Source organism: Phacochoerus africanus, chromosome 3 (genome assembly GCF_016906955.1).
Source record: "Phacochoerus africanus isolate WHEZ1 chromosome 3, ROS_Pafr_v1, whole genome shotgun sequence".
In the NCBI taxonomy this organism is placed as follows: domain Eukaryota; kingdom Metazoa; phylum Chordata; class Mammalia; order Artiodactyla; family Suidae; genus Phacochoerus; species Phacochoerus africanus.
The window spans coordinates 59,747,461-59,759,783 of NC_062546.1; the positions used below are offsets into that span (position 1 = coordinate 59,747,461).

Consider the following 12,323-nt stretch of genomic DNA (forward strand, 5'->3'; position numbering starts at 1 on the left):
TTTGTTTATTCTACTGTCCATATGAGATAAATAATTGGTGTCTCTGAAGTTGATGTTAACCAAAAAAAAAAAAAAATTGATCGTCTTTATTTTGTGTTATTCTTCTAGATTAATATAAGCAGTAGGACATTGTGTGCCAAATTATAGAGATAAAATAGTAGTATTTTAAATATTACTAAAATAGTACTAAAATACTACTAAAATGGTAGTATTACCAGATAATCTTATGTATACTAATTAAATACTGGAGTTTGTCAGGTTGTATCAAAAGACTAAACTAGATAAAATGGGCTTCTTAGTATCATTATGTATTAAGTACTATTGTGCTAAAATATATTGAGTAATAACTACGTGCCAGGCATCGTGCTAAACATATAAATAGTATGAATAATAGCCCATAATTATATCCTTTATTCCTCTACATAAATGAATTAATTTTATCATATTTAGGAAATGAATTTAAGGATGGATCCAGGGTCTAAAGTCTTTAGAAGTCAGAAAGATAATTTAATTTCATAAAGAAGCTAAATATAAGACAAAAGAGAATGATGATGTTGAAAGTGTCTACACCCAGGTTTAGCCCGTGGCCACCAGTTTTTAATTTGTGTCTTAAAGTTACTTACTGTTTTTTTTAAGGCTGCACCTGCAGCATATGGAAATTTCTGTGCTAGGTGTCAAATCTGAGCTGCAGCTGCACACCTATGCCATAGCCACAGCAACAATGAGAGTCCAAGCTGCAACTGTGACCTACACTGCAGCTTGCTTGCAGCAAAACCATATCCTTAACTTACTAGGTGAGGCCAGGGATAGAACCCACATCCTTACCAACACTATGTCAGGTTTTTAATCCACCGAGCCACAACAGGAACTCCGAAAATATTTAGTAGAAGAAATAAAGAAAGCAGAAAGTATCTATAATATTCCAAATAGATCTTTGGAATTTCCAAATTTTCCATTTCTTTCAAACTTTCAGAATATCTTCCCCAACTTGAAAAGCGTGGAGCCAAAGTCATCCTTGCACCTGTAAAATTTATCTCCTAAAGTGAAATGTTTTAAACATTGGTCAGATAGATTTTTTTTTTTTTCCCCCAGAGAAGGGGAAAAAAAGAAAATCCCCAACTCTTAGTCACCAGTGAGTGAATCAGTTAATTGTTTAGCAAGACAAAACTGCCAATCTGAGTTTGCACAGTGTTGTATGGGGACAGAATCCATTTCTACAGTAACTAAGATCCATAGCATGAAAGGCCATTTATTTTAAATACATAATTTTATAAAACATTTCAAGTAACAGTTAGCAACTCTGAGGTACACAGGTGCAGTTCCAATAGAAAGCATGCAATTCTGACCCATGGTGACTTACCTGGTAGATGGTTATGAGTTCTTCAGCCTTAGAAACAACAGCATGGATGGTTTAAATTCTTAGGACATGCCTTTGCTGACAAAATGAAATATAGTTTGCCAATTGTCCAGGTGATTTAATCAACATGGACTAGCAGAATCCTGCAATCTCAAAAGAGAAAAATACACTAAAATATTTTGCCATAAGTTGAGTTATTTTTCAGCTTCCATTAGCCAAGGAATTAAAAAGTATGCATTTAGGTTTATATCTTTAAGAAACAAACCCAAGAGTCCACTTTGCTAGTCTCTTATAGCTTAAAGTTAACTTTCAATCTATGACAAAGAGAAAATCGAATTCAGAGCAACGGCAGTAGTACATGTACCTTAAATCAGAGGAAACCAATAAGGTTGGGTAAAATACAATATGTGATAGCAAAGTGAATAAGACGTTATATCCCAGCTCTATTCCTTTTCTGAATATAAAGCCTTGCTGTGGCCTTGAAAGGTGTTCTTCCATTGAGACTTCAAACCTAGATGGTAAACACACAGTGGGAGGCTATTATCTTAAGATTCCATTAAGTTAAAGGTCTGGTCTCACAAGTAAAATATTCTTTCCCCACAGCTTTTATTCATTTTTGCTTATACCTCTTGGGATTTCTAGTCTAAAGCACTGGTAAGAAAGGAAGAAAATAAGTATTCTGAAATCCTGGCCAAAGAAACATGTTTATGATTTAAATAGGAAACAGTAGTTAAGGCTCATGTGAAATGACTTATTTGGCTAGACGGAGACAGTTCCTTGAGCTTTCTGCATATAATTGACTATTTTTCTGAGAGGAGGGTCCATTTTCAGTGAGACTGAGTGTTTATATTCACTGGAGATTCTATACATGAGAGTAGAGTTTTATTAGAATAAAATGAGATAGATCAGAATTTTGCTTTTTCCTCTCACATTTTCCAGTGCCTAGTGAAGTGAATTGGAGAGATTCAATGTTTTATAAACTAAGGAGATAGGTGTTGAAACCTTAGCCCTGATACTTAGGTCTCAGAGTTTCTGTTTGCTTTCCAATAAAATGAGAATAACCATAACAACCCAGCTGATTTATTTTGAATCTTCAATGAACTGGCATATAGAAAGTGCCCAATGCAGACTGACTCCTAGCATTGTTCCAGCGCAGCAGCAATCACAGGTAGCAACATGCCAACTGTAGAACTACAAGTTGATTTGCCATCCTCTTGGAAAGGTAGAAAAGTCTGATTGGCGCTGTATCCTATAGTGACATTAGCGATGTTCCAAGGCTCATAAAGAAGACTGTGTTTTTCCACCATGCAGGGGGTATGATCTAAGATGTGTTCTGTGTAACAGCGCTCCTAATTTCCCCCTTGAGTCCACAGGCACCATGGTTTTTGTTTTCACTCTCCAGCTAGAGCTCGGTCCCAAACAATCGAAGACTGGTTTTGAGAATTTTAAAATAATAAAGCAAGATGAGCTGGGAGAAAGAATAGAACTGATTTGTTTCTGAGAAAAAGAATCTGATAGTAAATGTTGTGATCGGCTTTTCATTTTAAAAAACAGGCTTGCAGAGTTCCTGACCTAGCTCAGTGGTTAACAAACCCAACTAGTATCCATGAGAACACAGATTCCATCCCTGGCCTTGCTCAGTGAGTTAAGGATCCAGCGTTGCCCGTGAGCTGTGGTGTAGGTTGCAGATGCAGCTGGGGTCCCATGTTGCTGTGGCTGTGGCGTAGACCAGCAGCTATAGCTCTGATTTGACCCCTAGCCTGGGAACCTCCATATGCCCTGCATGCAGCCCTAAAAAGACACACATACACAAATAAAAAACAGAACAAAACAAAAAACGAACTTTCATTGTAAACTGTTTTTGGATTAGGCATGGTAAACCACCTTGTTACGTATAACTGTTTAATCTCCTCCTCCTTTTTCCACTTCACCTTAAATTTATACCTTGACTCAGGGGGCAAAGGAAAAGCAATTTTGAATGCAGAACAGAGACTGGAAAGGAAACTTAGAAATGTGAGTGGAGGAGTAAAAGAAAGAGGAGAAAGATGCATTAGAATTTTAATTATGTGTCATTCATTCTCTTACAAAAGTAACAAGAATCATATTAATACTATGTTGTACATTATTATCAAAATGAAATACGAAAAGTTTAAATTTATCTCCTTTGTATAATTCTCCCATTAGAGAAACAATACAGTTTTCTGGACACAGTCTCCCCCTCTCCTTTTTTTTTCTTCCTTCTGACTTTAAAATAGCAAACCTGGCTTACCAGAGATAATCCTTATTAGCTTTAGGAACAATTAGCTTTGCAGCTGCAAGCAAAATGATTTATAGGAACAAAGCTTAAAGCATGCTCCTTTAAATGGGTTCTTTCATCTGGATCCACCTTTTGCACAAAATGGAATGTTCTTTCTTTTTCCTGAGTAGTCAAAAAGGTTAAATTAAGGAAGCTCTGAGAAGTTTCTGGTGCTTGCCAAGATATGGAGCAGGAATAGGGAGTAAGCCCCTTTGCTTCTTTCCCTATTCAAGCTTTGCAATCTCTTACCCAGTGGTCTCTCTTAGCCAACTTAGATGAGCTTTATCAGACATGGTGGTACTCCTGGCCTTTGCTATGGGCATTTCTGAGCCTGTATGCTGATGCAGGATGTAAGAACTGGACCTGGAGTCCCATCTTCTCCTAAATTTATGGGATTTGGTGCTAAAACTCCGAACTTAAAACAGAAGCAAAAGGAAATTCTAAACATAAGCACTATATTTTATTCATTACCCCTTTCACATTCCATAATCTATTTTCTGAGTGGGGTTTTAAAAATTATAAGAATAAACTGAAGGAGATCAAAAATATAACTCTGGGGAGTTCCCATGTGGCTCAGTGGTAGCGAACCCAACTAGTATCAAGGATGCAGGTTTGATCCATGGCCTCTCTCAGGGGGTTAAAGATCTCACGTTGCTGTGGCTGTGGTATAGGCCAGCAGCTGCTGCTCCGATTCAACGCCTAGTCTGGGAACTTCCATATGCCACAGGTGTGGCCCTAAAAATAATAATAATAATAACTGTCTCTGAACTATCTTTAGTGATTGGGAGTAAAAGCAATGTAAAGGTAAAATATATCTTATTTTTTTGGTTATTGTTATCATTTTTTGTTGTTATTTATTTAGTGCCACACCCATGGCATATGGAGATTCCCAGGCTGGGGGTTGAATCGGAGCTACAGATACTGGCCTGCACCAGAGCCACAGTAATGCCAGATCTGAGCCGTGTCTGTGACCTACACAATAGCTCATGGCAACCCGGATCCTTAACCCATTGAGCAAGGCCAGGGACTGACCTGTGTCCTCCTGGATGCTAATCAGATTCATTTCCACCAGTCTACAATGGGAACTCCTCAAAGATAAAATATATCAAAAGTCAGAACGCCACTTCTTATGTACTGCTTCCTACACACTGGAAGTTTTAAAATGTAAATGTTTAGATGTTGGGTATTATAGAACTTGAAATGGAGTTTTTATGGTTCTTAATTTATCCATTTTGTTACTTATGGTAACAAAGACAATAAATACTAAATATGGAATAATATTGTTCATCAAGTATTGACTGCATGGTCCCATTTAGTGCTCACAGTTCCTGTGAGAAATAGAAATTATACACCCATTTTCCAGAGAAAAACTAAAGCTGACAAAACTGTCACAAAACTTGCCCACATTTATACACCTATTATGGTGGTTGTGGCAGAAGTCACATTTATTCTGTAATTTGTCTCTCCACTAGACAGAATGTCCTCCCAAGTTCTTTAACCTTAAGAACTTAATTTCTAAAGAGCTTGCTTCCTTAGAATCATAGAATTTTAAAAGTAAGTGTGGTCTTATTTGAGCCCCACTCTTCCAGTCTGCACAAATAATAAAACAGGGAAAATGAGTGGCTTCTTCAGAACTGCAAAACTAGAATCTAGACCTATAGTCTTAAGTTTATCAATTCTCTATTCTGATTTCCATTTCACTTTTAACGTTGATCCAAAAAACCCCATGATGCTTTTCTAAAAGAAGCTGTTGACAAAGCACTTCCTACCTAGAAGTCTAAAAAGTGATATAAATGCGTGTCACCCAGCCCTGACTGGATTTAATTAAAATTCATTCACAGACTTTAACCATTAGCGATTTTTGCTTCTCCACTTATCTATTTAGCAGGTAATCTAAAATCTCATCATGTCACTATATATCTGGCTAATGTTTGAAATATGATTACTTTTTTTTTTTAATAAAAGCAGTGGTTCCTGAAGATAAAAGAAACTCAGTTTCCTCAAAGAAATATCAACATTTGTCTTTTATCTTATTTTACATTTTTGATTTCCAGGGCCACACCTTTGGCATATGTAAGATCCCAGGCTAGGGGGCCAATTAGAGCTGCAGCTGCTGGCGTACACAGCCACAGCAATGCAGCAGCCAAACTGCATCTGTGACCTACGCTGCAGCTCACGGCAATAATGGATCCTTAACCCACTGAGTGAGGCTAAGGATCGAACCTGCGTCCTCATGAATACTAGTTGGGTTTGGTACCAATGAGCCACAGTAGGGAATCCCAATATTTGTCTTTTAAAAAGAGAGTTAAAGAGAAAATGTTATCTGTCAAGCATACTCGGCAGCATCACAAACCAAGCTTGTGAAAATCCAGAAGCCATGGACAACGTGGTTATTATTGTCTACTTTTATCTTTTGTCTTTTTTGTTGTTGTTGTTGCTATTTCTTGGGCCGCTCCCGCGGCATATGGAGGTTCCCAGGCCAGGGGTTGAATCGGAGCTGTAGCCACCGGCCTACGCCAGAGCCACAGCAACGCGGGATCCGAGCCGCGTCTGCAACCTACACCACAGTTCACGGCAACGCCGGATCATTAACCCACTGAGCAAGGGCAGGGACCGAACCCGCAACCTCATGGTTCCTAGTCGGATTCGTTAACCACTGCGCCACGACGGGAAATCCTATTGTTTACTTTTAAAAATACAAAATCAGGAGTTCTCGTCGTGGCGCAGTGGTTAACGAATCCAACTAGGAACCATGAGGTTGCAGGTTCGATCCCTGGCCTTGCTCAGTGGGTTGACGATCCGGCGTTGCCGTGAGCTGTGGTGTAGGTTGCAGACGCGGCTCGAATCCTGCGTTGCTGTGGCTCTGGTGTAGGCTGGCAGCTACAGCTCTGATTCGACCCATAGCCTGGGAACCTCCATATGCTGCGGGAGCGGCTGGCCCAAGAAATGGCAAAAAGACAGGGAAAAAAAAATGCAAAATCGGTCAATTTGTCCTCTTTTTACAGACTTCAATTATAAAAGGAATTGTAGATATATAGGGGGCTTGGTAGATAGATAAATGGATGATAAAAAGGACAGAATAAAATATATCTAAAATATATACATCAGTCTTGCATAGGTTTCCAATCCTGATAAGGATAGCTTAGAGGAAAAAAATAATAATGACAGCAGCAACAACAAAAATCCTTGAGTAACAGTTATTACCTAAAGAAATAAAAAACATCCATTTTTTAATCTTTGAGGTGCATATGAAGAGAACATTTTATTAATTTTATGCTACCTTTGCCTTAATTTTTAATGCAGAAATCAATTTGGAAGGAGATGGGAAGTGAGTATTAAATTTTTTCCTTGGGCTCAATAGTTTTGAATATATTAATATAAAAATAAAACAGCAAATCTTTGAAAATTATTTTTATAACTCTATTTAGCCTCTTTTGTAGTCAATGAATAGTGCCAAGTTTTAAATATCATCGTGTTCTTTTGCTTGACTCTGTTCTCTCATTATTTTAAGAAACACACGCATCCTTTCTGAGTCTTAGATTATTTACCTGTCAAATGGAAATAATTGCCAATATTTTACAAAGTTATTAGAAGTAAATTTTTGAAATTATATGTGAAAATACTTAGCATTTTCACTGTGTCTGAATCTTTTCCATGTAGCAAGAGACCAGATGAAATATGATGAAATATATTTATCACATGCATATATTCTTGGTGAGAAAAAGGACTAGAATATGAGTTAAGGGTTCTGAATACAAGAATCAGCTTTGCCGCTGATTACATTTGACCTCACTTGCGACATTTACGTAAAACAGAAGTCTTCCCTAGAAGGTCAGTTCAAGAGGGAATGGATTCTGACTTTTTTTTTCACTCACGTAGGCACTCAAAAGAGGTTGGTTAAATGACCAAATCTAATAATGTAGGTGATTGCAGTAAGTCTCTAATTAAAGGCACTGGCATTAGGCAGACGCCTGGTGGGAAAACCAGCTTCATCATGCATGAACTATGTGACCTTGGGCAAAGTTATGTATTCTCTGATTTTCACTTTCCTCAATAGTATAATGACAGCTTAATGGCATTTATTAACTTTTTAAAGTTGTTTGAGAATACAATAACAGCTCAAAAGTACTTTGAATATTCTCTGCCACATAATTAATTCTTAAAAGAGTGTGCATAAATGTTCTTTCTTAACACTACAGCGTTGGCATTCTAATGTTCCTGAACTCCTTGACCGTGTTTTCTAAAACTCATGTTCACGATTTAGCACATTGACGAAATGATATCAATCTTGTGGTGCCCCTGTGGGGAGGGCCCTTTGGGATGCATCAGCCATTGAGAGAATTCTCACTCTTCATTCCCTTTTCCTGGAATAGAAAACTGCACTGCTGAGATAAAAATCTAGTGACTATATCTACAAAATGTAAAGTGAAAGCATCACAGCACCCTGGGTACAGAGATCACGGAGGTCATGGATCCATACTGTCTTGTGCTCCCAGTCACAACAAAGCCATGGCTTTCACCAAAAGTTTTACTTGTGTTTATTTATACAATTTATAGATGTTCATAAATGTAATACATACATTTTACAAATGTCCCAGTGTCTTGGCCCCCTTCCATATTAGCATGGGGGTGGTTTTACTTTTTGTGCAATCATTATGACTTGACTATGTTTTTTTGTTGCTTTTTTAAATTTTTTTTTAATTGTGGTTTATTTACTGTGTTCTAACAATTTCTGCTGTACAGCATAGTGACCCAGTTTTATACACACACACATGCATATATATGTATGTATATATTTGTATGTATATATATCCATTTTCTCACAATATCCTCCATCATGTTCCATCATAAGTGATTGGATATAGTTCCCTGTGCTATACAACAGGATCTCATTGCTTCTCCACTCCAAATGCAATAGTTTGCATCTGCTAACCCCAGACTCCCAATCCATCCCACACCCTCCCCCTCCCCCTGGCAAACACAAGTCTGTTGCCATGTTCATGATCTGTTTCTGTTTTGTAGATAGATCAGTTGTGCCATATTCTAGACTCCACATATAAGTGATATCTTATGGGGTCTTTCTCTTTCTGACTTCATTCAGTATGGGAGTCTCTAGTTCCATCATGTTGCTGCAAATGGCATTATTTTGTCCTTTTTTATTGCCTATGTTTTTGAGTAGCCCTTTGGGGCTTTCACAAATTCATGTAGACTTTATATATTTAAAATAAACACATATACACAAACATGCCATACATACAAACACAAACACATAAAAAGTGTTCCTGGCAAGCATTCTGACTTTGAGATCATATCCCCCTAATCTTTTCCTTTTTGTCTGCCTTAAAATTTCAAGTTGAAAAGACTTGATACTGTTATAAACATTTCAGAAAACAGATCCTCATGTTACAACTCTTATAAATCATCAGCCCAGGAAAACCTTAACTTGTATAATAGAAACATTATTTGGATTCTGATGATTTAACTACTATTATATGAAATGAAAAATACAATATTCCCAGTTACCTTGATAATGTAAACCTAAATATGATCTGTCTTGTATTTGAATATTTCTAGTGAAGACACAAATTATTAAAAAATTAAGCGAATGTATCTATTTATTTAAATGTGGAAATCACAATTTTCTTCATTCTAAGAGTAAATAAAAACATGTCTCCACAGAAAATGTCTATATAAACATCCTATTAACTGTTCTTTTGGCTTACAGATTTTTTTTTTCTTCTTCACTCCAGCTTCCACATTTCTGCCAGACATACAATTCTAAAATATAGTTCTGATGATGTTATTTCTTTTGGTGACTCACAGTATAAAATTTAAAAATTTGTATAGTATGGTCTTAACTTTCTCTCGAACCTTCCCAAAGACTCCTATTCCCCTCATTAATATGCATTGTGTTTTAGATGCCAGGAGATATTACCTATTGTAATCATCAAGAATTTTCATGCTGCCCCCACTGTATTGAATGACTTGTTTTTGATGCATGGACGACCTCCATTCACTTTTTAAGGTTCAGTGAAATGTTATCCACATTGTGATTATAAAATGTTCAATATCTGCTAATTTATTCACGTATTATAGGCACATACTACTATGCAATTATACACATTATTAGCCATGCATGTATTGTTAGTTTATCTATTGAACTCACAGAGCATTTGAAAAATCCGTATGAGTGACATAGTTATATGTGCCATTATGTATGCCTCTTTAAAAAATGAGTCTTCATTTACCTTTGAGAGATTCATAAAGATCTGTTTCTAAGTTTTAAATTTATTTCTAAATATGCTTTGTATAGTTCTTATGACTGAAAAGAGAACTTTTAATATCAAATTGTTCCAAGCAGAAAAAATACATTGTTGATTATGCTGACAATATTAAGATATTTATTTGCCATCCACCAGTTTTGTAAAGGTGCTTATTGAAATTTCACTGCTAAATCATCAGTTTCTTAATGTCATTAAATATTCTTGAGAACTCAGTAGGAGGTTTGCAATATTATGTATTTAACAAGACCTAATGAAATCATTCATTCAGAAGTGTTTTGAAGGTTCTGTTCCCCAATGCCTTAAGTATGAAAGAAAGAACTTTTATATATACACTTAGAAAATCTTTAGAGAATATAAAAAAAAATTTCCAAACTTTCATTTTAAAGTTATCTTTACTTGCCATGAATTCCTTTCAGAAAAACAGTGTTTTCTTATTCAGTGATAAAATATGCCCTTATCTTGAAAGTGGTGGTGCAGTTTATTTAGTTGATTATCTGCTAAGTAGCTGACAGCTAGGTACAGCTGACAGACCTTGTTTTTCCTGCTAATGTGTCTGACAAAGAATAAGCATTAGCTCTGCCATTTTCTTGTTTGCTTGTGTTTGCTCTATGGTCTTCTTGCAGGATATTTTGTAAGCCCTTTGCTAATTGTATTAGACTCAGTTTAATTAAAAATAGATAATAGGAGTTCCCGTTGTGGCACAGTGGTTAACGAATCCAACTAGGAACCATGAGGTTGCGGGTTCGATCCCTGACCTTGCTCAGTGGGTTAACGATCCAGCGTTGCCGTGAGCTGTGCTGTAGGTTGCAGACGTGGCTTGGATCCCTCATTGCTGTGGCTCTGGTGTAGGCCGGTGGCAACAGCTCCGATTAGACCCCTAGCCTGGGAACCTCCATATGCCGCGGGAGTGGCCCAATAAATAGCAAAAAGACCAAAAAAAAAAAAAAAAAAGATATTTGGAAAACCAGACACATGTGAACTGAAATACACTAGAAGCTAAAAAAAGAACTCCAGAATCACTTATGTTCCATATTTGTCACTTACAGATACACTTAGATCACTAGGTCTTGGTATATGTCAATTATTATTAAAGCTTTCCTTGTTTTTAAAAATAAAACTATTAAGTCCTCAGAGAAAACCAATCATTCTTTCATCTATGATTTCATAGAACTGTGTATATACCTTTGTTATGGCTCATATTACTTTATGTTTACACACTGACAGAATATAAAATTTTCTGGGGCGGGGGGATTAATTTTTGGATCTTAATACAGAGCACAGAACTTGTATGTAGACAATGGTCACATATTTGTTAAATTAGTGAGTAAATTAATGGCTCTGTCACTCTGACAGAAACACTATAGTTATTGGTAATAATGTATCTGATTTTTGCAGGTACTGGTCCAATATGGCTGAATGATGTGTTTTGTTTTGGGAGAGAATCATCTATTGAAGAATGTAATATTAGACAGTGGGGTGTGAGAGCCTGTTCACATGCTGAAGATGCTGGAGTCACCTGCACTACATAATGTATCGTATTTTCATTCACATTTATGAAATTGTTGCAAAATGATTTTTATTACTTTGCTTCATTAAAACAAGTTTATTGAACATTTAACAGACTAAGAATATTGTCTAAAGAAAGGGACTATTTAAAAATCATTGTGGAGTCCCCAGGTGGTGCAGCGGGTTAAGCATACTGTGTTGCCACTGTTGTAGCATGGATTTGATCCCTGGCCCTGGAATTTCTGCATGCCACCTTGAGTGCAGCCAAAAAGAAACAAAATTTAAAATAAATAAATGAATATAAATATATCACTGGATAAACAGCAAACACCTTAATCTTTGCTAAGGTCTATATTTGAACCTTTTTTTTTTTTTTTTCTTTTTAGAACCGCACCTGTGGCATATGGAAGTTACCAGGCTAGGTGCTGAATTGCAGGTACAGCTGCTGGCCTATGCCACAGCCACAACAACGTGGATCTGAGCCACGTCTGCACCTACACCACAGCTCATGACAATGCTGGAGCCTTAACCCACTGAGTGATGCCAGGGATCAAACCTACCTCCTCATGGATCCTAGTTGGGTTCGTTAACTGCTGAGCCACGAAGGGAACTCCTTGAGCCATTTTTAACTTCACTTGGTTTTTAAATGGAATTTTCTAATATAATTACTTATGTATTGAATTGAATATACCGAAGTTTAAGACTTCTAGATTACAGGTGTCAAAATGTAAACACATTCTAAACATTGGCTGAAATGTGAATTTTACAGCAAGATTACAATTTTTTGTCTTTTTTTGTCCTCTTTGTAATCTATTTCATGGATTTTAATGTAATTACTTTTTGAATAATGAGAAGATAGAAAGAAGGTTTTCTTTTGTGC

The 12,323-nt window shown here is 36.6% G+C and overlaps 1 protein-coding gene across 4 annotated transcripts in view; it reads left to right on the forward strand.

Annotated features, from left to right (window-relative positions):
- The window catches only part of MSR1 (macrophage scavenger receptor 1), a 79,387-nt gene extending 67,832 nt beyond the window's left edge, over positions 1-11,555 (forward strand). For 2 of the 4 annotated variants that reach the window (XM_047771888.1, XM_047771887.1), the window contains one exon: positions 11,333-11,555. In XM_047771888.1, the coding sequence (XP_047627844.1) occupies positions 11,333-11,466 (134 nt within the window). In that variant the 3' untranslated portion in view covers positions 11,467-11,555. Of the gene's footprint in view, positions 1-6,956; positions 6,982-9,571; positions 9,679-11,332 lie in introns of all 4 variants that reach the window. The other 2 variants (XM_047771889.1, XM_047771890.1) reach the window with 2 other exon arrangements.
- The last annotated feature ends 768 nt before the right edge of the window (positions 11,556-12,323 follow it).